The following is a 26,777-nucleotide window of genomic DNA, read 5'->3' on the forward strand; positions in this document are numbered from 1 at the left end:
AAGACCAATACACTCCTCAAGGCCCAGGACTGGCAAACACACACACACACACACACACACACACACACGCATGCACGCACACACGCGCGCGCACACACTCACACAAAAATCCAGTATTCAGCCAGGCATGATGGTACACATTTATTATCCTAACACTCAGCATACTTAGGGAGGAGGATCTTGAGTTCAAGGCTAGCCTGAGCTACAGTGAGAACTACCTCAAAACAAAAAAGACGCAATCGGAATTTAAATAAAACCCAAATGTCTGATATAAAAGCAATCAAGCAAGCATACACACAGGCATACACACACACACACACACACACACACACACATCATGTGTGGTTTATTGAATTTATTTCTTCTGCAGACTGCAGGAGATGAGTGAACTTTTTTTGTTGATTTTGTTTTTCTTTGGTACAGATCTTACAAATTAGCCCAGAATGGCCTCAAAACTCCCAATCCTGTTTCAGCTTTCGGAGTACTGGAATTATAGGCATGCATCACCATAACACACTAAAAAATTATCCAACATGGAAAACTAAAATCTACAGTAAGAATAGGCTATCTATAGAAAAATAAAGAGAAGGAATAAAAATAAAAAGTCAGTTATCTTCTTCATGCCTTATATAAAAATGAAGAGTAAATGTATATGTCTAGAGGTAAAGCACCAAGCCATAAAATTCTAGAAAAAAAATCTTTATCACACACTATTTCTTATGAAAACAATTTATAAAAGGAAAAACTGATCAATTTGTACTTTCTGAATGACATTGATAGAGACAGAAACATTAGAGAATGGAAGAATATCTCTGCAAATCACAATACTGATGAAGTACTTGCACCCAGAGTACATAAAAACAAGTAATTCAATATTTACTATTGAGTTCAAATGTTGAAAGCACAGTAAATTAAAATCACAAGATAACACTGTGTACCTAATGCAACAGCTAACTAACTGTAACAATGATGTGAACGAAGTAACTCCTTTTCATACAATACCTGTGGGAATGTAAACTGGAAGAACCATTTTTAAAAATCATTTAATTTAAAAAAATATCAACATATATCCACTAAGACAATCATTTAACTTGTAGGTATTTACTCAAGAGAATTACATTTAAATGTCCATAATAAATTTATCCATAACAGCTGCAAATTGGTAACAACAAAAGTATTCATTAGCTGCTTAACTACCACAATAACCTAGCTCTTACAATTACTAAGCTCCTGCTTTTCTGCCTCAAAGGTAGAAAACAAATAATTGATATAAGCAATAACTAAAAAGTAGCAGCATACCAGGGTCCCTGAATTTTAAATACTAAAGATAGTGGTGTAATTCATATTCTACATAAAAAAATTAAAGACAGTAAAAAATTTGAAATTTTATTTTTTTAGAAGTTGAATCAATCTGTTTGCTTCCTTGAAACCTCATCAAAATTCCGAATGAGATCACCCTCCTTCTCTAGTAGCAAGTGGTGCTTTTCCATCCCGCTTCTGCCAGTGTCCTGAAGCTTTTCGGTGCCAAGATGGTTTAAGATCCTGGGGGACAGGACATTTCTGTCAGCTGCTTTGTTTCAGCATGGATTGAAATGGTTCAAGTTTGTTTGCCAGAGATGTCTTAATGCTGGTGATTTTTATCCCCTGTAAAGTGAGAGGTGGTCCATTCCTAATTTCTTTAAGGAGAACTGAAGACTTTTTACTATAATTTACAACAAATACTTTAGATCTTATCATTTGAGGGTAGTTCCTTTTACCAGTGCACAACTGTGTCTGACAGTTGGCAAGTCTCTTGGTTAATGACGGGCTCTTTTATTTTGTACGAAATAGAACTTCAGCTGGCACTTGAAGTTTCTAACAGAACAGAAGAATCTAGTTTCTGATTTTAAAAGGAGAGCTTCCAACAAAGGCTACTCCTAAGAATATTTTCATTTAATGTTTTTTTTTAAATAGTATTAAGGAGATTTTCTCCTGTTCCTAGTTTACTAATCTTTAAAATAAAACATGAATAGGTATTAAAACGAATCAAATTCTCTATTGGAGCTACTATTCATGTGCATACACAGGGATTTTTCTCATGAAAAATGATGCCACTATACCTGCAATAAAATCAACTTAGAGATGGTATTCTCTTTCTCAGATTTGCTAATACACTGCTAGAAATTTTTACATGTATATCCTTGAATAAAAGAGACCTATAATTTCTTTTGCTATAATGCTTTTGGTGTCCAGATTTTGATGGCCTTAAAAAATGAGTGAAAAGAATTTCTATCCAGTAGGCTCATGTGCTAGATATTCAGTCCCCAGATGGTGAAGCCTCTCATTGAGATGTGACTGGATCACCACAAGGGCACTTTGTTAATAATTACTCCACTGATAAATTCATATTGAATGATCTATTAGGAGGTAGGGTAGGCTGGAGGAAACAGTCACTAAGGGCTTGTCTTTGAATAGTTGATCTTGCCCTGAACCATTCCTGTTTGACTCTGCTTCTGGGCCCCATGAAGTGAGCAACTTTGCTCCTTCATGTCTTTTTGTCATGATGTTTTGTCTCACCACAGACCAGAAATAATGGCAACAAGGAATCATAGAATGAAATAACTGAAACTATGAGACGAAATAAATCTGTTTCTTTTAAATTTTCTTTCAGGTACTTGGCACAGTGACAGAAAACAAATGCCGACCTTAAGATGATTTACTGACATCCTTTGAAAAACTATCCAAAAAGAGAGCTCCAAGCTTCTCTCTGCTCTCATAGCAATCCAGAGCAAGAGATGTGAGAGGCAACACAGGATTACACACTTTTTCCATGGTGAAGTAGTCAGTGTGTCTTTAAACCTCAAACAATACCAAACTTCATAATTTAATGAATTTTCCATTTTAACTAAGCCCTTAATATGTAATATGGCCATAACTTTTGCCTGAGGTGAGCCTTTTTTAGAGGAGGGTAGGTGGGTGGGGGTGCCAGTCAGGGGCTTGAACTCAGGGGCCCGGTGTCATCCCTGAGCTTTTTGCTCAAGCTTTTTTGCTCAACTGGTGCCACAGCTCCACTTCCAGCTTTTGGTGGTTAACTGGGGATAAGAGTTTCAGACTGTCCTGCTGGGGCTGGCTTCCAACCACAATCCTCAGACCTCAGTCTCCCGAATAGCTAGGATTATAGGTATGAGCCACTGACATACAGTAAAACTAGCTTTTATTTCTTTCATGATTATATGGACAAAAGACCCATTCTTACTATAGATTTTAGCAGTCTAGGAATAAAATTTTTAATTAATTTTTAATTGGGTGCTTTCCCCTTTTTACTTTAAGGAAAAAGCATTTCATGGCTTCTGATCCTATGTGTTCCTCTTAAGCTTTGGAGCCATTATTAAGCAAAACAGGGCTAATCTACATACTCACACTGTATTATCTTGACAAAGTAGACAGGTATTAAGAGATTAATGAAGGAATGTATACAGCACGGATACAGTGAACAAAGGGATGATTCAAGTACTGAGCAGTACTGAACTATTAATAGTTCATTACTCAGAATAGTGTGCAGCTTAAAATTTATGCATTGTTTACCTCAGGAATTTCCCACTGAAGAGAACATCTCCATTGGCAATGAGGGAAGGAGACTACTGTACTACACAACAGAGGTGCTAGTAAAAGATGTGAAGAAACTCAAAGCCCTTCCTTCCTCATAGAATCTGTTAGTAGGATGCTCTTGACTTTCCCAGGACAGTCTTGGTTTATGCCTAAGCTCCAACATAATGAGTTCTTCTGTCCATTTGTTTTTTAAAGTCCTACTCTGGATATGTCTTAGCTTACCTTCAGAAGTCTATCTCTAGTCAAGTACCTTTCCTTTTTCCTGGGGCTTCAACTCAGGACATGGGAACTGGCCCTGAGCTTTTTTTTATCCAAGGCTACTGCTCTACCAGTTGGGCCACAGATCTACTTTTGGTGTTTTGCTAATTAAGAGTTTCACAAACCTTTCTGCCTGGGCTGGTTTCCTACCATGATCCTTAGATCCCAGCCTCCAGATTAGCTAGGATTATAGATGTGAGCCATTGGTGCCTGGCTTACCTTTCCCTTTTAATGGTAGACTAAGCCTGCTCCTGATTCACAGATTTACGCCTGTGATTTACACAGATATACATCCCCCTTTGTTCCCAGCTCTAAAGGCTAAGTGAAATATAGAATATAAGACATTATGAGATGGGAACGATTTCATGCTTAAGCCAAGGCTTAAATAAAATATCCATACATGTCATGCAACCTCATTCATTAGACACAAACTCTACCTAGAATCAAACATTACAAAATTTATTTTGCCTATAAAGCTCATCATAGCTACAGACTATAGAGGGGAAATTTTTTTTCTACTGTACCTATAACATAACAAAAAGTAGTACATATTAGATTTTAATCTTCCAGTCTTCTCAATTACAATAAGTCTTATGCAGTTATAAAAGGAAATAAATGTGTCAACTGAGAAACAAAGACAACCTCTAAGCACCAGGAGTTCTATTTATATGCTAAAATATATAGTTTAAAATAAGCATCCAAGGAATATTACTTTCCTTTCCTATCTCTCCCTTCCTCCCTATCTCTTCCCTACTTTCTCCTCTTTCTCTTCCTCCCCCCTCCCTTCCTTCCTCCCCTTTCTCTTCCTCCCCCATCCCTTCCTTTCTCCCTGCCCTTTCCCTCTCTTCCCCTTCCCTCATCTCATCTGATGATCTCACCTCTCCTGTCCCTTCCCCTTTTTCTTTTCTCTGAGACTGGGTCTCACTATGTGGTATAGGCATGTGTCCATCACTCAAGGAATATAATTTCAAGTAATTGTATGTAAACAAAATGAGGCTTTTCAACTCTCATATTATTGACATGCAAATAAGATACACTAACAAAAGTTAAAAATTCACACATTAAATAACAAATTTCTGGAATAAACCTTAACATTTGAGGTACCAATCTAAAACACTGATAGATAACTCCTATTTGTATCTGGACTTGAAAAGCCTCTCTTCAGTGCCAATCTTCCTTCCATAATTTTCTCTTCCTTTCAATTCCTTTCTTTTTTTTCATTATAAGTCCATTCTTCTTCTGTTCTGTCATTATCACCACACAAAGGCACTTGTTGACCCAGATGGTTTCTATCACTAGAACATTCCCTAGTTCAATTATCTATTCTATCTAAAATACAGATCAAATGTGTAAAAGACAAGTGTCCAACATTTTCTTCAATCCATTTTTCCTTCTGGCTTTATTCTTCCACTAGCCTATTATAGGAACACAACCCTGGAGGCCCTAGTACACACTTAGAACACCACATGTTAAAAATGTTCACATGACTAATAAAAAGTTTTAAGGTTTTTCTGAAATCTAGCTACAGGCTATTATAATAACAGAGTTTCTACTGTTTACAAAGAAATGACATTATTTCTTTCATAATAGTATTAATTGCTTAAAAATTCAAATATTCACTCATGACAAAATAAGCCACTTCAGAATAATTAATTCAGACAGTTGTTCTGCTCTTTAGCCAAAGGGAAAAAAAAAAGCAACTGATGATTACATCCAATACAATGGTTAAAGGAACAAAAATGTTAATATGATCAAAAATTTATTACTAACCTGTTGAGGAGTAATGGTATCTCTGTAACTTGGTAAAATTTTTAGGGTGACACTTCCACTAATATTTTTCAGTAATTCTTGTAATTCTTTTGGATTATTTCCAACCTCATGGCCATTGACTTCTTTAATGATATCTCCCACATGCAGCAGACCTTGTCGATCTATCATTCCTCCATGAAGGATTCGGGCAATTACTAGATCATTATTTTCAACTCTGAATGTAACACCCTTTAGGAATAAAAAATAGAAATAAAAACCATTTATTTTTTAATTTATAACCAGTATGTAAATATGCATGAGTATATAAAAGCCAGTTTAAAAAAAAAACCGAATTGTTTTTACTTTCCTCATGATTTCTGTCCTAATAGTTTAATCCTATCAGCTTAGTTTTAACTGTGACAATGTATTATGCCAATTAGACAAAAGGACTTCCATAGTAAGGTTAACCCTAAAAATGAGGCCAATACCAGTATGTGAGCTATATTCTACAGGATAACAGGAAGCTTGATACTGAGGCATTCAGATACGCTTATCCCTGGCTTTTCCTTTTATTTTACATCACTGTTCTTTGTTACAGTCCATTAATGAAAACATTAACTAGAAACAGTAAACTTCACTATTCACAGTATAACATCACGGCTTTAAGTTTTAATAATAACTTTCTTATTTTTTTACTCCCATTAATAAACAGTTCAATTCTTCAAAGAGCAGAAAGAAATGGAACATTTATCTTCTAAACTTTTTGCTACTCAATCACTTTGGTTTAGTTTCATTGGCTAAAAATCAGTTGAATGAACAAGAGCTATGTATTTATACACAGGTCTGCTAAAAGAAACATGAATTCAATTTCACAGTAATATGTATAAAAGACAAAAGAAAAATAGTGACTGAACCACAAATTATATCTCAGATTTAAAGTGGCACTAATGTGTCTACTCACCAATGGTTCCCCAGCTCTTTTGTGAATACCAAGAATACGTATGGCATCGACTGGTAATAACTGATTATTGATAGAATTATTCATTTCTGGACTTGATGGAGGTGAATCATAACACTTTGATGCCACAATATCGTGGGCTTCCAAGAGTGACTATAAGAAGTCAAAACAGCCGAGGTTATTAGCTACTGATGGAACATGTTACTAAAAATAATTTGTTAGTTCATTATCACCATGGAGCACCAAAAATTTCAAGGTACACACACATGATTAAATTCCCAAATGTAAATCAAATCAAATATATATAATTTTAAATTATATATGTTATCATCAAACAATTTGTATTCTTATTTTAGATTTGAAGGGACACATAGGATTCAGTAACTCATTTTTCAAGCAGCATGCTCACTGTAAACTAAATATGGGTTTTTAAGTCTGTTTCATGGAGGGCCTTGAATTTCCCTGCCATCAGTGTCATTCTCCTCATTCCACATTTATCATTAATCTCTATCAATAAGGTACTGTAAAAATTTAAGTGACAACTTTTTAATATTATGTCTCTATGTTAGTACATGTTTCAACCATACACAATGTCTGTTAAAGAGCTGTTTAAAAGAAAATAAAAGTGGGCTGGGGATATAGCCTAGTGGCAAGAGTGCCTGCCTCGGATACACGAGGCCCTAGGTTCGATTCCCCAGCACCACATATACAGAAAACGGCCAGAAGCGGCGCTGTGGCTCAAGTGGCAGAGTGCTAGCCTTGAGCAAAAAGAAGCCAGGGACAGTGCTCAGGCCCTGAGTCCAAGGCCCAGGACTGGCCAAAAAAAAAAAAGAAAAGAAAAGCCAACAGCTAACATCAATAATAGGAAGTATTACATGTCAATAAAAGTTTTACTCTGTTAAAAACACCTTTTTAGTAGGACAACTGTAAGTCAAAATAGGCATGTACTGTCATCATGGATGACTGTATCTAGCTTTTTAGGAATTACTTGAAAAATCTTGTATACTAAAATTTTTTTCATTTCTTATTCTAAAGGAATAGGTTGTACTATAATCATACATGCTCATCATAAAACTAAATTTAAGTCAAAGTGAGGTGATACATTGGGGAGGTAGAGGCAGTAGAATTGTGACTTCAAGGCTAGTCAAGCCTACATAACTAGAGTTTACCTAAAAACAAAAAAAATCAAATAAACCCAAAGTTAAAAATATTTTCTTCAGAACAGATAAACTACAAATTAAAAACAATAAATCAAATAGAACAAATATCAATAATCTAGATTTTGGCTTAATTAGTAATGCTGGTCATTTCATAAAGTCATTTGCAAGAGACTAAAAAAATTCAAAGAGGGGCTGGGAATGTGGTTTAGCAGTAGAGTGCTTGCCTAGCATGTATGAAGCCCTGAGTTTGATTCCTCAGCACCACATAAACAGATAGGGCTGGAAGTAGTGCGGTGGCTCAAGTGGTAGAGTACTAGCTTTGAGCAAAAAAAAGCCAGGGATGCCCAGGCCCTGACTGAGTTCAAGTCCCAATAGAAAAATAAAGGGGGAAACAAATCAGAAAAAAAATTCAGAGAATGAACTGAATAATTTATATGGAAAAAAACTTCCTAAGAATGTTTAAAGTCATTTAAAGTTCCTATAGGCAGTATTTTTCACTTTTACAATCTGAAACCCCACGTACACATTGATAACTTCCAATTTTGTATCTCTGGCCCAGAACTCTCATGTACTGCAGATTCATACACTAAAAATATATCCTCTACTGACTAAAGTCATGACAATTTGAAAATCAAAAAAAAGTAATTATGGAAGCTTGCAACACTGAACTAATGAAAACTCTGTAGGTTCACAATGCTACTTTAGAAACAGAGGGAATAGGGAATCATTTGTTATCATTTGAAACTGCTATTTTAACCAACTTGACTTTGAAAACTGGTAACAAGATCAAGCATTTCTCTGCTTTTTCAGTAGGAAAAACACTACTGTCTAAGCCTATTTGATGAGTAACATTAATCAAACAGCACCTAATGCAAAATGAGAGAACTTGAATGAGATATTTTTGTGACTTTTAATGAAAATATGGAATTAGGCAAGGATTATTAATTTGTGTTCATTATAGGGCAAGTGGTTGATAGGACATAAATTTCTACACTGTGAGAATAACACACGAGATTGTTTTCTAGTAGAGAAGATTTTAAACAAAGGATTAGACTGTCATTTCCCTTAATAAAGGGACCATTTTTAGCATCAACAGTTGTGTGGCAACCACTTGTTATATACATCTGATAAAGTCCAACACATCTTTCATCATATCACGTAGGATGTATTCTAGCTCCAAATAGTAAACTTTAATCATTGACCTTTTAATTAGAACTTCTGCATATAGGAATGAAAAGGATAACAATATAGCAAGGAGCTACCAGACAAATTTAGGAAGGGCATCAACCAGACAATGCATTGGTCTCTTTGATAGGTCAATATAATAATCAGGAGGGAAAGGAGTAGTTTAGTCAGATACCATACAGATTATCTGGGTTGGAAAGTTATATATACCCTTCCTGCCGGAAACAGATTTCCTACTGCCTTCAGGATAAAATCCAATTAACTTTTTATGCCTTGTGAAAATTTAATCATTTGGTTCTTTCATAAAGAGTGTATCTGATATGTGTCCATGTTTTTTGTACTTAAGACAATGGTTTATGTAAGAGCCTATACTTTTATATTTTGCAATAATATTACTGGGGGTCACAGAGTCTTTAACCAAGTCAAAACAAAGGGTGTTGGCAAGCCATTTTCAGATTATAGATCTTATTCTTCCATACTACCAATACCCTTTCTCCACTAAGATGCAGTAACAGTTACAAAGTTGCTATATATGGCTGGATGTATTTCTAGGGCTTCTATTTTCTCCTATTATTCTATTTTCCTAATACTCCCCAGTACCACATTATCTTAATTATTACAGGTTTAGAGTAATTTTTCCTGTTCTTTCTTCTGTAAAGTAGATTCTTCCTTGGGAAACTGATTAACTCATTCAGAGGGAAATGCTTCAATTCCACTTTTTTTTTGTATCTGTGGAACAAAGTACGTTATGCAATGGTTTCTATCCTTACTTCTTTTGTTCCACAGTCTCCAACAATACCCCCATCTTGAAACACAATGCTAAAAAAAAAAAACCAGTTCATTAATGGGCCAAAGGAGGAACGGCAAAGAGTGACAGTAAAAAAGAATAAATCTGTTCTAATGAGGAACATACTGCTGTCATGTGGTCCCATAGTGAATCAGGCTTGCTATTTCTTAAATTGTACAAAGAAAAGTCCAAGGTGATGAAGTTCTTCCTAACAGATACTATACATTTATACAGTGTATCTGCTTATGTACCTTCAACAAATAGATATAAAAACACTTGTTGGAATTTACAAACTTATAAAATATGTTCATAAGTCAGCTTCACAAGGAAAATGACCTTCAGCTGGAGCTTAACTACTTCAAAGAAAATTTTGGGGTGAGGAGTGACTGGGAAGTTTTACCTGGAAATGAGGCTCTTTGAGTATACCAACCAGCTCTGCTGCATTTTCATCCACATTTACCAGAGGAGTGATATCTTCAAGAATTTCATTGACTAATTCCAAGTTATTGTCACTGACAGCTTCTAATTTTGAATCTTCAAGCCTCTCATGAGCCTGAAAAGACAAGAGAATTACTCAAGCAAAAGTGTTTGTTTGGCTCTAGGTAACAGTTGCTTGGCTTATTTCTTTTTCCTAGTTTCCAATACCAGTAAACACGGTTTACTGGTATTGGAAGTAGGAAATTCAAAGGGAATACCAAATTCGAGAGACACAGGGTAAAAAAAGAGAAATAACTACAAAAGCAATACTTGCAAAACTGTTTGGTGTAAGTGAACTGAACACCTGGGGGGGGGAGGGAAAGGGGGGGAGGGAGGGGGGCATGAGGGACAAGGCAACAAACAGTACAAGAAATGTATCCAATGCCCAACGTATGATACTGTAACCTCTCTGTACGTCAGTTTGATAATAAAAATTTGAGAAAAAAAATAAAAATAAAAAAAATAAAAAAAGGTATTGATTGGGATTTGATTAAAGTCAAATTTAATATTTTAATAAGAGGAAATATTTGGATTTATAATATGTAAAATGATAAAGCTTAGTTACAAGTCACAAAGGATTCAGTTTTATTACTACATCTGAGAAGACTGATCAGATGACTAAATATGAAGCATGCTATAGCCTCTATTCACCAACAGGAAATTCCTAATGACTTCCTAGCCAAAGTTTGAATTCTAGATATAATTGTTTCATTAAATAATTATCCATATCAAAACAAACAACACAGTCATAATCATTATATAGACTTATGCTCGCAAAAATGGTAAAGATCAGTCAAATGTGCTGGTACATGCCTATAATTCCAGCTCTCATGAGGTTAAGGCAAGAGAACTTTTAACTTAAAGTCAACTTGCGTTAGATAAAAGACTGTTTAAAAAAATCAAAATGCATAAAAAAATAAAGATCATTTAGGAAATCTTAGGATCATATTTTTGTTTTGAAAACCAGAGCTTTAGTTTAGTACCTGCCTAGCATGTGTGAGGCCTTAAGTTTAATCCCTACAACTACAAAAAAATTAGAGCCAATTCAGAACAGGTGGTTCTTGAGTATGGCTAATAGACCTCATAATTTAAGTAGGGGAATGAGCCCTTCTGTTTCTGTAATGTTTTAAATAACACAACCTTTCCCACAAAAATGCACTGTGAACTTGAGTATCTTTTTTTTTTTTTTTTTTTTTTTTGGTCAGTCCTGGGCCTTGGACTCAGGGCCTGAGCACTGTCCCTGGCTTCTTCCCGCTCAAGGCTAGCACTCTGCCACTTGAGCCACAGCGCCGCTTCTGGCTGTTTTCTGTATATGTGGTGCTGGGGAATCGAACCTAGGGCCTCGTGTATCCGAGGCAGGCACTCTTGCCACTAGGCTATATCCCCAGCCCTTGAGTATCTTTTTTAACAGGATAGTGAAGCAGACTTCTAAATTCGAACAGAATGAATGCTGAGCAGTCTCCATCTTTAAGATGCTTTGCTTTTCTAATAAATGGTGGTAAATTTGAAAGAAAGAAGATACTTCATAGTTCACATATATTCTTTTTTAATTTTTTTTTTTTTTGGCCAGTCCTGGGGCTTGGACTCAGGGCCTGAGCACTGTCCCTGGCTTCCTTTTGCTCAAGGCTAGCACTCTGCCACTTGAGCCACAGCGCCACTTCTGGCCGTTTTCTGTATATGTGGTGCTGGGGAATCGAACCCAGGGCCTCATGTATACGAGGCAAGCTCTCTTGCCACTAGGCCATATCCCCAGCCCTCTTTTTTTAATTTTTTAAAAAATATTTTATTTTTATTGTCAAGGTGATGTACAGAGGGGTTACAGTTACATATGTAAGGTAGTATGTACATTTCTTGTCAAACTTCTTACTTTCTCCCTCATTTTCTCCCACTTTCCCTCCTCCCCAATTCCCCACTTATTTTTAATATCTGAAACTATTTATACATTTCTTCTTCTTTCTCCTTCTTTTTTGTCAGTCCTGGACATGGACTCAGGGCCTGAGCACTGTCCCTGGCTTCTTTTTGCTCAAGGCTAGCACACTGCCACTTGAGCCACAGCGCCACTTCTGGCCATTTTCTATATATATGTGGTGCTGGGAAATCGAACCCAGGGCTTCATGTGTACAGGGCAAGCACTCTCACATATATTCTTTTGTCTCTACCCCAAATATGGTTTACTCTATTATTCACACTTTGCATTAGTGTGGTAAATTTGTTGCAACTGATGAACCCAGAATTATACATTATTACATAAAACCAATAGGACATTGGAATTCACTCTGCATAACAATTCCAAAGGCTGTGACAAATGTCATCTGTGAACTACTACAATACAGAGTAAATTCACTGCCTTAAAAATCCACCATTTTAACTATCCATTCCTGTTTATCACAATTGTACCATCCAACTACTGATTTCTTTAACTGTCTCAAATTTTTGCTTTTGCAAGGTCAAAGTAGCTGGAATAATCTCGTATGAAAAATTTTCAGACTAGTTTCTATCACTGAATAATACATATTTAAGGTTCTCTCATGTCTTCCTATGGCTTGGTAGCTTATTTCTTTTTATGGCTGAATAATAATCCATTATATTTTGTTTATCCATTCACCTACCGAAAGACGTATTTCACTCACTTCCCAAGTTTTGGCAATTACAAATAAAGCTACTATAAACATTTATGTGCAGGTTTCTGGATATAAATTATCAAGTCATATGGGTAAGTACCACAGAGCACAATGATGGACAGTGTAAGACTGCTTAGTTTTTTAAGAACCTGCCAAAGGCAAATTAGTGCATCCCTGTAATCCCAATGACTTGGGAGTTGGGAGACAGAGGGAAGAGGATCCTGATTCAAGGCTAGTCTTGGTAGCAGTTATTATGAGAACTGGGGGAGGAGGAGGGGGAGAAGAGGGGCAGAGAGATTGCCAAACTGTCTTCCAAAATAGGTGTATCATTTTGTACTACTACCAACAATAAATGAGAAGATTCCCTCGGACTCAGGCTTTTGAAATATTGTTTCTAGTGTATAGCTTGGCTTTTGATTAATGGTATTTTGTGAAGTTTTTAATTTTGACCAAATTAATTTACAAAATTTTTTTATTATGCAGCATGCTGTCTTTTTTGAAGTAATGTGGATGTCAGCTGTATTTAATCATTTTATTATATATACATGTACAATAATACAATTATTTGGTAATTTGTTAAAACAGCTTTGTCTGATCCTAAATCACAAACATCTTTTCTTTCCTTTCTTTTTTATTGTTACTGTAGAGTTGATATACAGGCAGGTTAGTTACATGAATCAAGTAATGAGTACAATTCTTTTTGAAGCATGTATCCCCTTCCCTCCGTCTCTCACAGTTTTTTTCTCCCTTTCCCACCCACAGTCTCTAGTGAGTACCACTGTTGCATTTGACCACCTTTGTTCCACTTTTTCTGTGCCCCTCCCCTAACCCTCTCAAATACAAATAAAAGGAAAAGAAACAAAACCAGCAATGTTGGGGCTGGGAATATGGCCTAGTGGCAAGAGTGCTTGCCTCGTATACATGAAGCCCTGGGTTCGATTCCCCAGCACCACATATACAGAAAATGGCCAGAAGTGGCGCTATGGCTCAAGTGGCAGAGTGCTAGCCGTGAGCAAAAAGAAGCCAGGGACAGTGAGTGCTCAGGCCCTGAGTCCAAGCTCCAGGACTGAACAAAAAACAAAACAAAACCCCAAACAAAAAACAGCAATGTTGGCAACTAAAAGTCTCATTTCCTTTACTTTAATAAAATATTATTTTATATGATCATATGCACATAACTATCAAGCCTTTGTCAACCACTCCTATGCATATCCTCCATTGGCCTCAGTGTGTGAATCTCTAGAGTCCTATATAATCTATCATGTCTCAGTGTATGTGTGTATTTTAATCAATCATTATGTTTATTCATAGATTTATAGGCACCTTGTAGTTACCACAAATGAGGGAAACCATGCAACCTATGATTCTTGGGCTCTAGCTTACTTCACCTAATATAATTTTTCCAAGTCTTTCCATTCCTTACTAATGGTACAGTATCATTCTTTCTAATGGATGAGCAGAATTCCATTGTGTATATATACCACATTTTCTTGATCCATTCATCCACTGAGGGGCATCTGGGTTGATTCTATATCTTGGCTATGGTAAACAATGCTGCAATGAATGTAGTTGTGCTAGTGGCTTTACTAGCTATGCATCTGACAGGGGCCTCATATCTAAAATATACTTAGAGCTCAAAAATTCAACCCCCTCCCCCCAAAAAAACATAAATCCTCAAAGACTCAAGAACCCAATCAATAAATGGGCTAGAGACTTAAAAAGAGACTTGTCAGAGGAAGAATGGCCAACAGACAAAGTGTTCAACATCTCTAGACATAAAATAAATGGAAATAAAAATTGAGATACCATCTCAATCCAGTTAGAATGGTCATTATCAGGAAAACTAACAACAAATGCTGGTGGAGATGTGTCCAACTACACTGTTGGTGGGAATGTAAAGTTGTTCAACCATTCTGGAAAGTAGTATGGAGGCTCCTTAACAGACGAAACACAAAGCTTCCCTATAGCCCAGCAATTCCATTCCTGGATACTGTGTGTGCACGCGCATGTGTGCATGTTGTGTGTGTGTGTGTGTGTGTGGACGCACGTGTGTACTTGAACTCAGGGCTTGAGAGCTATCCCTGGGCTTTTTTTCTCAAATCATACCACTGGAGCCACAGCTCCATTTCCAGGTTTTTCATTGGTTAATTTGAAATAAGAGTGTTATCTCAAGGAGTTTCCTGCCTGGGGTAACTTGGAACAGCGAACCTCAGCGTTCAGCCTCCTAAGTACCTAGGATTACAGGCATGGGCTACCTGCACTCAGCCTACAAATACCTTTTCTGTATGTGTTCTTTTAAAAGGTTTGATGGTCTTAACTCATCCTTTCCGATCAATTTATTCTGAGTTCCCTTTTCATTCAATGTGAAGAAAAGGAAAATATTCTTTTTATTGCATATGAATATTCAATTGTCAGTTGTTCAAACAATTTAATGTGAAAAGATTCTCACCTGCCCACTGAATTCCTAATGCATTATTCAAAGAAAAACTGGTAGAGTATGCACATGGTGGTCTCTTTCTGGACTCCCTTTTCTGTGCCCTGACCTAGGTCAATACTAAATTGTCTTTATTTATCCCTAATTTAAACTACAATTTCCTTTTTATTTCATGGTTAATATATACATGATAGGAAGTATTTCCTTTTCTTTTCTGTAAGGAATAATGTAAAAATAGTATTATTTCTTCTTCAACTGATAGAATATTAGTGAAGACACCTGAGGCTAGAGCTTTTTTTGCAGAACAGTTTCAAAATACTCAATTTTGAAAAAACAAAACTTACAGAACCTTTGTAGTTATCCTGTGTGAAAATTTGTCATTCAATTTCATCTAAGTTGTCATATTTATTGTCATAAAGTTGTTCATAATATTTCTTCTTACCCTTGCAATGCCTGTGGACTTGTGATATGCTCCCTTTTATTCTTGATGCCAATAATTTGGGACCCAAATCATACTAATTTTTCATCTTGTTGATGTTGACTATTATACTATTATTTACTTACTTTTTGTACTAGCTAAGACCCCCTAGTGTGAAATGATGCAAGCATGCATCCTCATCTTGCCTCTGATCTTAATTAAAAGAGCAGCATTCTATCTTCACCATTAATTAAAACTTCTTTCTGCATATTTTGGTTTACACTCATTCTCTTTCTATATTCTTCAGGATGATATCTAGAGCACTGATTTGTGACATCATTGTTCTTTTCTAATATAGGCATTTTCCTCTAAGTGTTGCTTTGTTGCATACCTCACAATTTCTGATGTATATTCTCATTCTCATTCATATAAAAAACAGTTGTTTTTTTTTTGCCAGTCCTGGGCCTTGGACTCAGTGCCTGAGCACTGTCCCTGGCTTCCTTTTTTGCAAGGCTAGCACTCTGCCACTTGAGCCACAGCGCCACTTCTGGCCGTTTTCTACATATGTGGTGCTGGGGAACCGAACCCAGGGCTTCATGTATACGAAGCAAGCACTCTTGCCACTAGGCCCTATTTCCAGCCCTAAAAAACATTTTTTGTGATCTCTGCTTTTTTTTTTTTTTTTTGGCCAGTCCTGTTGGACTCAGGGCCTGAGCACTGTCCCTGGCTTCTTCCCGCTCAAGGCTAGCACTCAGCCACTTGAGCCACAGCGCCGCTTCTGGCCGTTTTCTGTATATGTGGTGCTGGGGAATCGAACCTAGGGCCTCGTGTATCCGAGGCAGGCACTCTTGCCACTAGGCTATATCCCCAGCCGTGATCTCTGCTTTGACTCATGGTTACTCAGAAGCTTAATTTCTAAATATTAAAGGATTTTTTCTCACATGATTTTCAGTTTACTTTTGCTATGGTCCATATTAGTCAATAAGATCAGTCTACTATAGCATGCTGGGTATGGACTTTGTTCAATAACCTGCATATTGTGAAGGCCTATTACTTAGAGGAATTCAAAGGATTAACTGTTCTTTGTGGACTATGGAAATTTTGTTCAGCATATTGATTTCTAGTACATCTTTCCTAGGGGGCTAGAAGTTTATTTTCCATATAAACGTTTAGTTAGGTTAGTACTCACCAAAGCTCTATGTTCAACTACTTCCTCCTTGCATTTTATACCCCACAAATTCCAATTACCCAGGACTTTCAGAATTTCAAGTTCTATCAAGACGACAGTTTGTGTTTCCTCTTCTGCTTTTCAAGCTAAAAGTATCTATAAATATTTATAAATATTTTTACAATTTCTTTCTCTCAGGGGTCATAGGCCTATACTATCTATTGTCCAATGTCTGGAGGTAAGATATTCTCTTTAGTATGGTACCCTTTCTAGGTGTTTCTGGAGAGTAATTTTAGCCTTAATTTTTTTCCTTTTATGGCCCAGGTAAAATGTATTCATTCTTGTTCTTTTACTTTTGAGAGTTAATTTTAAAAGATTTTAATATGTTTCTGATATTTTATATTCCACTTAAGCTATTACTTTTACCACTTCTGAACAATTAGGTCTATCCATCCTTTTGGAGTAATATCTTCACCTACTTTGTATATACATATATGCATAATATCCATATAAATGTAAATATGTGTGTATTCAAAAACATATAGGCAAGTAATGGGACATGTCATTTTAAAATCGGTATTACATTTACCAATTAATACTTTTTCTGTTATTCTTTCCATCAAAAAAGTTTTTCTTACATTCCTTGTTGAGAAATGATTACAAACTTTCTCCAACTCTGGAAATAGTGTATTTTGTTTAATCACTGAAGGTTGTTGGAGGTTGCTTTTGCGGGTTAGAATGCAAAGTTGGCATTGTTTTCTTTCTGGCACTTTAAAAATTTCAAACCACGGTGTAATCACTTTCATAATTCCTATTTTATTGCTACCCACTATTCTTATTTCTCCTTAAATATAATGTCTTTTTTCCTCTGATTGCCTAACAACTTTCCATTTTGCCTTTGAATTTCAGGAGTTTAACTAGGATGTTTCTTGATTATCTTGCCAGAGGGTTCATTTGGCTTCCTAAATTTGTCAGTTAATGTTATTAATTAGTTTTGAAAATTCTTGGGGCATTGTACTTTTAACTATTTCTTCCCCTCTTTCTATTTTTACTAATTATATGTACCTTAACTCTTTCCATTATTTCTAATACTGGTGTTGTTCTATTGTTTCTGGTGTTCCATTATTTCTAATACCGGTGCTGGTGTTATTTTGATACAGATCTAACAGTATTTTATATATTTTCACTCTTCTATTAAAACAATTAGCAAATTATTTTAAGATCCATGTTTACAAATTTCAATGCAAGTATTTATGTTACTGCTTCTATTATTTTCCCCCAACTACTGGCCATATAATTCTGCATCTCAGGACAGCAATATATGCCTCTCTTTTTTTGTTGTTGTTTCCTACTTACTGCACTGAAAATATTGACCTGCGGTGATTTATTTTCTCTTTACAAGCAGAAGTCTTCCTTACTACTGTGATTTCTTTACCTATAACGTGGGGATATTTACTGATAATCTGCTTGAATGTTGGCTACTATTGAGTGATTCTGTTCTTCATTTAATTTATTCATATTTTTATTGTAAAGGTGATATACAGAGGGGTTACAGTTGCATAAGTCAGGTAATGAGTTTCTTTTTGAACAGTGTCACCCCTTCCCTCGTTTTCTCCTAGTTTTTTTCCTCAACCCTCTTCCTTCACATAGTGTATAGTTCATTTTCAACTTAGTGTCTAGTGAGTATCACTATTGCATTAGTTCACCCTTTGCCCACCATTTCTGTGCTGCCCTTTATTTAATTTTAATCAACAGAAAAATACAGTTGCACCTTACCTGATCAACAGTGGTTAAAACATTTAAACTGTGAAGAATAAAGAACTAATATTCTCTGAAAGGCCACTGCACTATCACAAATTCAGCTTTTACTCAGTTGTTATGAATATACATATACACCAACACTGTTACTGGAGAAAGAACACAAAATGTGAAAGCACAGTCCTGACTTGAGTGTAGGAAACCTATTCTAAATTGTATCTGTCATTATTAGCAAAGTGACCTTAGGTATAAATAATTTTAAGTTTTAGTTTTCTTTACATAAATATATCGCAGGGCTAGGGTTGTCACTCAAGTGGTATTTGCCCTGAGTTCAAATCCCATTCCTGCCCAAAACAAACAGGCAAAAGAAAACAAGTTGTTACAAAGATTCAGAGTAAGGCTTCTAGTTCTGAAGCATTTTTGAATGCAAAATAGTATATTTAAAAAGACCTTTGTAAGTTATAAAGTAGGTTGTAAAATGCTTTATATATTATGTTTCTACACCTACACATCAAAAGTGTGTATGAGATAAACAAACATGGGAGCCAGAATGAAACTGATTCATGGAAAACAAAATCTAACAATAGTATGACACCAAAGGAAGAGGACAAATTATTTTACAAGTACCAATGAGAACCCAGGACAAGCCATCTAAATACGGGTTTAAAAAGCTCCTGCTAATTTCTACTGGTTCTGAAGGGATCACTTATCTCCACACAGACAAAGATTAATGTCTATGATTAAAAGTACAATGTGAAAGTAAATAATATACTACATATTATTACTGAAGTAATATTATCTAATGAGAAGATTGAAATAAAAATGGCTAAAATAAAAATCCCAGTTGAGTGAGCTGAAAGAGGATTTCTTTTTACCTATGATCCTTTGTTATCACATGACATTAACATGAATAATTATGTGAATAAAATGAAGACTATGCATTATTAACACACTCTTAATAATAGAAAACTTTGTAAAGGGCATGATTTTTCCAAAACACTTGACAAAAATAGACTAAAAGAGATCACAGGAAAAAGTGAAAATAACCTTCTAGGAATGCAGAACAACAACAATAAAAATAGTGGCTAGTGCTGGTGGCTCACACTAGAATCCTAGATACTCAGGAACTTGTATGAAAACAGACAGGTGTCATAAAGAAAATGAGTACCCTGTTATTGTTGAAAATGGAGATAAGTAACCTGAGCCCATTATAACATGATTGTGCTGCTATGATTTCTCCAAAAATCAAAATCGTCATTTAAATTCTGTATTTATAAACAAAATAAGTTAGGCACCGGTGGCAAATTCCTATAATCCTAGCTACTCAGGAGGCTAAGATCTGAGGGCTGCAGTTCAAAGCAGGTAAGACCATGACACTCAAAATGGTAGAGCACTAGCCTTGCACACAAAAGCTCAGGACAGAGCCCAGGCCTTGAGTTCAAGCCTCATGATCACTCCTCCCCTGCCAAAAAAAACAAAACAAAACAAAACAACAACAACAAAAATAATAAAAAAGGTAAAAGTGTCCATATTTTTCCATTCATTAAAATTACATTTTGTGGTATTAGTATTTGCTAACTATGCTTAAGGTATATTAACCAAATTCTAAGTAATATTGAAATGACTGTAGAAAAAATTTTCAAAACAATTCAGTAAACTTATAAATAAGCCGACATACCTTAGCAAGTGATTTTACTATAGGATTCTCCATAATCCCTTTAAGGAAAATGAGGTCTATTTCTTCTGCTCCTGTAGATGAGGGCAGCTCAGTAAGGTTTTCCAAGACTTGCTGCATTGCTGTTGAGATAAAAACCACATTAAGAAAAAAGAAAGAAATAAAGCTACCTAAGCCACTATAGAATAAGACATTAATAACACTTTTGAAAGTATTACTCATTTAAAAAACTGAACAGTTAAACAATACTCATTTCAAATTAACTTCCCATGAATTAGTAGCAGGATAGATTTTTATATATGCAAATTAGGTTTTATTAGACTACAACTTGCACTGGCCCTATGTTTTTCAAATTTGAAAGCAGTACTCAGTAACAAATACAAAACTGAATAGACTAAACAAAAGTTAAATACATTGAATCAACAATTAAAAGTCACCACAAGTGTAGGATCAAGTTTTACTGGTAAATTCCACCATTTATCACAAAAAGATACAATAAAAGTGAGTACTTCCTAACTCATTCTATGAAACCAGCTACCTTGACACTAAATCCAGAAAAATCAGAAAAATTCAGTCAGTATCCTTCATATATATGAATATATATACAGTTAATATCCTATGTATTTATGCATTCAACACAAATATCTTTTATGAAAAATATGACATATATATACTATATACCAGATATTACATATCATATATTCTTTATGAATATGTATGACATATATATGGTTTTATATCATAATGTATATAATAAAGAATATATAATACACACGTATGTACATATATACATATATGTGTGTGTGTACGTGGTACTAGGGTTTGAACTCAGGAAATCATCCATGCTAGAAAGATATATTGCCACTTGAGTCATGTCATGCCCTCTCCCCCCGCCCTTTTTGCTTTTTTTTTTTTTTTTCTCAAAAGGGCCTTGATTTTTGCCTGGATCATGATTCTCCTATTTTTGCTTTCCATATAGCTAGGAACCCAAGTGCAAAATACCACAATCAAGACTCTTGGCTGGAGGAAGCTCAGTAGCAGAGTGCTTGCCTAAGCATGTGCAAGATGCTGGGTTTGATCCCTAGTGCTGCAAAAAGAAGGGTGAGACATTCAAACAACATGAAACACTGTTAACAAGCTTAATGAATTAATAAGTCCTTCATGTTATGAAACATATCATCAGTGTTCAAGTATCAGTTGTATTTAAGATTTCTAGAAAATGTATTTTCTATATTGGTTCTTAAAAGAGATTATCATTCTTACTTGTGTTTAACTGGTAGAAAAGTGATGGAGATAGACTCTTTTAAAAACTGTCATACAGTGTTACTGATTCTTGGTCAGATGGAATTTAATTCAAACACTGACAGGAATGCCAATATTCCATGTTCTGGAAAGGAAATCTTGCAAGCTGCTAATCTTAGTTTTTAAATTTGGTAGACTTCTAATAAAATGTACAACACACTTTCAATATGATTTTAGAATACAATAAGGAGAAAATGTGAGAAACTTTTCATAAAGTATATGACAGGACTACTTCCAACTTACTGAAAGGGAAGTTCAGCAGAACTCTTTATCAATATTAAGGACAACAGAGTCTAAGCTATTACTGGGAAGTCCCTCCTGCTGTTCCTTTGCTTAAAATGGAAATGTGTCGTTTTATGTTCTCACATTTCGAACAAATTACTTTCATGGTTTAAAAAAATAAGACAAAGACAACTAATGAGAATTAAGACCACAGAATGTTAAAACATGAAATAAATGCATAATAATGACTCAGAAACATGTATCCACAGGGCAACTCCAAGCACCAGTGGCTCATACCTTATAATCCTAACTGCTAAGGAGACTGAGATCTGAGGATTTCCTTTCAAAGCTAGCCTGAGCAGGAAAGTCCATGAGACTCACTTTCAATTAACCACTAAAAAGCTGGAAGTGGCACTGTGGCTGAAGTGGTATTCCATTTGCCTTGAGCAAAAACACTCAGGGACAGTACACAGGCCCTGAGTTCACAGGAAGGGCATGAAAAAAGAAAGAGAGAAAGGGAAGAAAGGTGGGGGGGGGGGGGAGGGAAACTAAAATGAAAATGAAAAAGAAAGTAGCTCTGCATTGAGAGGCTTGTGAAGTTGGGACAGATGCAGACTGGTAAGGAAGTGTGCTCAAATTACTCAGATTCAGAAAAAAGGAAAGTCTCAAAACTCAAGTTAGATTTATTTGCAAGTCATTCTTCTCCGTGATTACTACAGGATAAACTCAGTTTGATTTGGTAACACAGATCAGTTATTATTTGTACTACAGAAAACATTTAATCTAGAGTCTTCCACTACAAATATGAATAAACTAAGAGTCTCCATACACATGAAAACTAGCACCACAAATGACATCAAAGTCAACAAGCAGAAGCACTTTCCTCCAAAAATCAGAACTAAAAAGGGGAGGGAGGGGGTAAGAGGAGAAAGAAAGATTAGGACTACATTAAAAATTGCAAAGATAGGGCTGGGAATGAGGCCTAGTGGTAGAGTGTTTGCCTAGCATGCATTAAGCCCTCTCAGCACCACATAAACAGAAAAAGAAGTGGCACTGTGGCTCAAGTGGTAGGGTGTTAGCCTTGAGCAAAAAGAAGCCAGGGACAATGCTCAGGCCCTGAGTCCATGCCCCAGGATTGGGGGGAAAAAAAATGCAAAGATAAAGTTGGAGAGTCCTATTTTAAAAACTGGCAATGAGGCACACGCCTCTAGTCTTGGCACTTAGGAGGCTGAGATAGGAGTGCTATGTGAGGAAAACCTGGGCTATACCCCAAGTCCTTCCTTCCTGCTTCAAGAAATAAAAATAAAACAAAAACTAATTTTTTAAAAGGTACAGAGGCTAGGGGTGTAGCTCAGTGGTAAAACACTTGCTTAGCATGTCTAAGCCCTGGTTTCAATCCCAAGCACTGCATAAAATAAACTAATTAAATTTTAGAAAAAGAACTATAATGGAGAAAACTGCTGTGCTTCATCAAAGACCAAGATGGGAAAGGTAATAAATGGCAAGTCCAGAAATACAAAAAAAATTAATAAAATGGGAAAACTCAATCAAAATACAAATAAGTGACAAATTGAATCAATAAGCCAAAAAATAGTGGCTATTTCAAAAAATCAATAGAAACAGACAAGTACCTGGCTAGTCTGACCAGACATAAGTAATAAGAATATGATGAAAGATTAATAGTAGGCGTTTTGAAGCTTCAAAGGAAAACACAAGTAACCATTTGATTTGAAAAATCTAGTTAATACATGCTTTCTAGGAAATTGCCAATGATCAGATTTTAGGAAAAATGAAGAAAATGGCAATATATCGCAGTAGAAGAAATTGAGAGATTATCAAAAAGCCACTTTGAAAAAAAAGACATGAGGTCTGGACCGATTTAAGGATAAAACTGAGAAAGAAATAATTCAAGTTTTAAAATCAAAGCATATAAAGAAACCCAAGTAGGGGCTGGGAATATGGCCTAGTGGCAAGAGAGCTTGCCTCCTATACATGAGGCCCTGGGTTCAATTCCCCAGCTCCACATATACAGAAAACGGCCAGAAGTGGCGCTGTGGCTCAAGTGGCAGAGTGCTAGCCTTGAGCAAAAGGAAGCAAGGGACAGTGCTCAGGCCCTGAGTCCAAGGCCCAGGACTGGCCAAAAAGAAAAAAAAGAAACCCAAGTAATTCTGATGGAAAATTTGACCTTAGTAATAAGAACAGAAGGAAAGCAGAGCCATTTTATATCCAGTCTAGAGAAAGCATCCCACTTTGTAGAGAAGTGTTAGAAAGTCAGGGAGCAGACAAGAGTGCCCAATAAGATAACTTTTTTTGGTCAGTCGTGGGGCTTAAACTCTGGGCCTGGGTGCTGTCCCTGAGCTCTTTAGCTCAAGGCTAGTGCTCTACCACTTTGAACCACAGCACCACTTCCGGTTTTCTGGTGGTTAAGGAGATAAGAGTCTCACCAACTTTCCCACCTGGGCTGGCTTTGAGCCTCGATCCTCAGATCTCAGCCTCCTGAGTAGCTAGGATTACAGGCATGCAATACCAGTGCCTGGCAAGATAATCACTCTTTAAATGTTCCTTTTAATCTAACTACTTATAGTCTCATTATTGAGAGTTTGGCTAAATGACTATCATAAGAACAAGAGAAAAAAATAGGTTTTGTAAATAATAGTAATGACCAACAAAGGCTAAATTGAAATGTGTATGGCTTTGAGTGTGTCTCAAATGATAAAGCTCCTCCTGTCTAGGAGGTACAAGGCCCTCAGTCCAATTCACCCCTAAAAAACCCACTCCTCTCCTCTCAAAAAACATTTAGAAGAAAGGACATTATAAAATTATACTTAAGGACAATAAAATACACCCATTAAAAGATACTAGGCTCTATAGTAAAAATGCTGATACTCTTCAAATTATTATTTTTAAAGAATAAACCCTAATCAAAATCCTAGCAGGATTTTGGGGTAAGGTTATTATAAACTATAAAGCTAGTCAATATAAAAAATATAAAGCTATTAATACATTTGCTTTCAAAAAGCACAACTGTAGAGGGACTACCTCTGCTGTCAATTAAAAATAAAACAGAATAAATTAAATTGCCATAGCAATGTAGTAATACTGAAACCAAACAGCTAAATTAAATTTAGTGTATGATAAAGGTGATATTTCAAATCAACAGGTAGTATTCACTTTAACAAAGTAGGCTGACTACTTGAGGATCTCTACTAAAACAGCAGCAAAGTACCCATAAAAGTCAGAAAGTTTCGAATTGAAGAGAGAATGGCTAAAATGGAAACATGAAACAAAAAATATATTTCACAGCAAAGTGTCAGGAGTAGGAACTTGAAGCAAAGGAAACAGGAGATTCCAGTTCTGAAGTATTTCTAGAATATTAATCCATTTCTCTCCATCATCACATAATGAATTTTAGACAGGATCACATCTTGCTCAGAGTACCATAACAGCCTATCTGTATATAAAACATACATATTTATGCCTATCTGTATATAAAGCTATCTATATCTAAAGCTATCTATTTCTAAAGCTTTTTGTTACTGTACCAAATACCTGAGATAAAAAGAGAAAAGGTTCTGGTTTACGTTTTTTGAAGGTTTTTACACAACCACTGGTCCTGTGGCTGTCAGCCTGTGACGGCACTTCATGGAAGCATACTGTGGCAGGGCAAAGCCATTCACTTCATGGACACAACTCAGAGATAAAGATCAGTCTCCTACCATACCCTCAGAAGCCATGCCCCAATAAAAATCTCCCTCTAGATCCTACTTCTTAAAAGTTCTTCCACTTTTCAATTCCACCATGAGCTGAAAACCAATCCTTTAACACATCAGCCTTTGTGGATATTCATAATCAAAGCTACAGCAACAACCTATGGTTGTCAATATTATAGCAAATATAGTAAATAACGTTTTAGTGCATCCGTAGGTCAATCACTAACTTTAGCTATATTATCTAATCCCAGCCTTGCTGCAATGCCCTCTCCCATGGCTAACACACATCTTCAGGAGCAAATTTCAATGTCCCTGGCTATAGCAATTAGGACAAACTCTTAATATATATTTTCATAGGACTTGGTGCTTCTGATTAGATAGTTAAATATCTGTATTCAATACTAAGCTTCCTGTTTAAATTTGATTGTGTTCAGAAATTCAGTCTAGTTTACCGCAATTTGTTTCCCCAAACAACTGATACCCTTTGGCACACTGTAAGTTCTTGATAATAAAATTGTTTTATTTTGTGAATCTATATTATCAAAATCAAATGATGCATTCCGATTTATAAATAATACTATATCATGCTTGGAATCAGCAAAGTGTGTTACAATTTATAGAGTAGTAATCTTAAAGCTATCAACTTCCCACCCCAATTGTATTAATCCATAAAGAAGTGGTATCTAGGGCCGGGAATGTGACTTTAGTGGTAGAGTGTTTGCCTAGCATGCATGAAACCCTGGGTTCAATTCCTCAGCACCACATAAACAGAAAAAGCCAGAAATGGCACTGTGGCTCAAGAGGTAGAGTGCTAGCCTTGAGCAAAAAGAAGCCAGAGACAGTGCTCAGGCCCTGAGTCCAAACCCCAGAACTGGGAAAGGAAGGAAGGCAGGCAGGCAGGGCAGGCAGGCAAGCAGGCAGCCAGCCAAAAGCTGAGTCCAAGCCCCAGGACTGGCAAAAGAAAAAAAAAAAAAAAAAAAGAAGTGGTACCTTGAAATACTTCCTGCTAAACATATTTCTAACTTTCTATAATAAATTATGTAAATCAAATTATCCTATATTCTTCCAAAAGTTTCATATAAAAACTGTTTTTCAAAAGCATTTCTACTCAGTGTTAGAACTCAAGTAACTAAATGGGCTGTACTTAATAAATTAGGACTTAATAATAAATATTTAATACTGAATATTCTTTTGCTATCTGCTTTCATCTACTTAATTCAAATAAAAATATCACAACTAAAAATATCACAACTAAATTAAGTTATGATTAAAAATTATGTCTGCCCTTTGGGCTAAGAATATAGCTT

The 26,777-nt window shown here is 35.8% G+C and overlaps 1 protein-coding gene across 6 annotated transcripts in view; it reads right to left on the bottom strand.

Moving 5' to 3' along the window:
• Pals2 (protein associated with LIN7 2, MAGUK p55 family member) overlaps positions 1–26,777 on the bottom strand; it is a 94,764-nt gene that overhangs the window by 29,118 nt on the left and 38,869 nt on the right. For 5 of the 6 annotated variants that reach the window (XR_007210040.1, XM_048339675.1, XM_048339677.1 and 2 more), the window contains exons 2-5: positions 20,240–20,358; positions 10,086–10,238; positions 6,557–6,706; positions 5,617–5,844 (exon numbers count right to left, since the gene is read on the bottom strand). Coding sequence is in view for 5 of the 6 variants with exons in the window: in XM_048339675.1 (XP_048195632.1) it covers positions 5,617–5,844; positions 6,557–6,706; positions 10,086–10,238; positions 20,240–20,356 (648 nt within the window). In the remaining variant the exon portion in view is untranslated. The remainder of the gene's footprint in view (positions 1–5,616; positions 5,845–6,556; positions 6,707–10,085; positions 10,239–20,239; positions 20,359–26,777) is intronic. The other variant, XM_048339674.1, reaches the window with a different exon arrangement.

Source organism: Perognathus longimembris, chromosome 2 (genome assembly GCF_023159225.1).
Source record: "Perognathus longimembris pacificus isolate PPM17 chromosome 2, ASM2315922v1, whole genome shotgun sequence".
In the NCBI taxonomy this organism is placed as follows: Eukaryota; Metazoa; Chordata; class Mammalia; order Rodentia; family Heteromyidae; genus Perognathus; species Perognathus longimembris.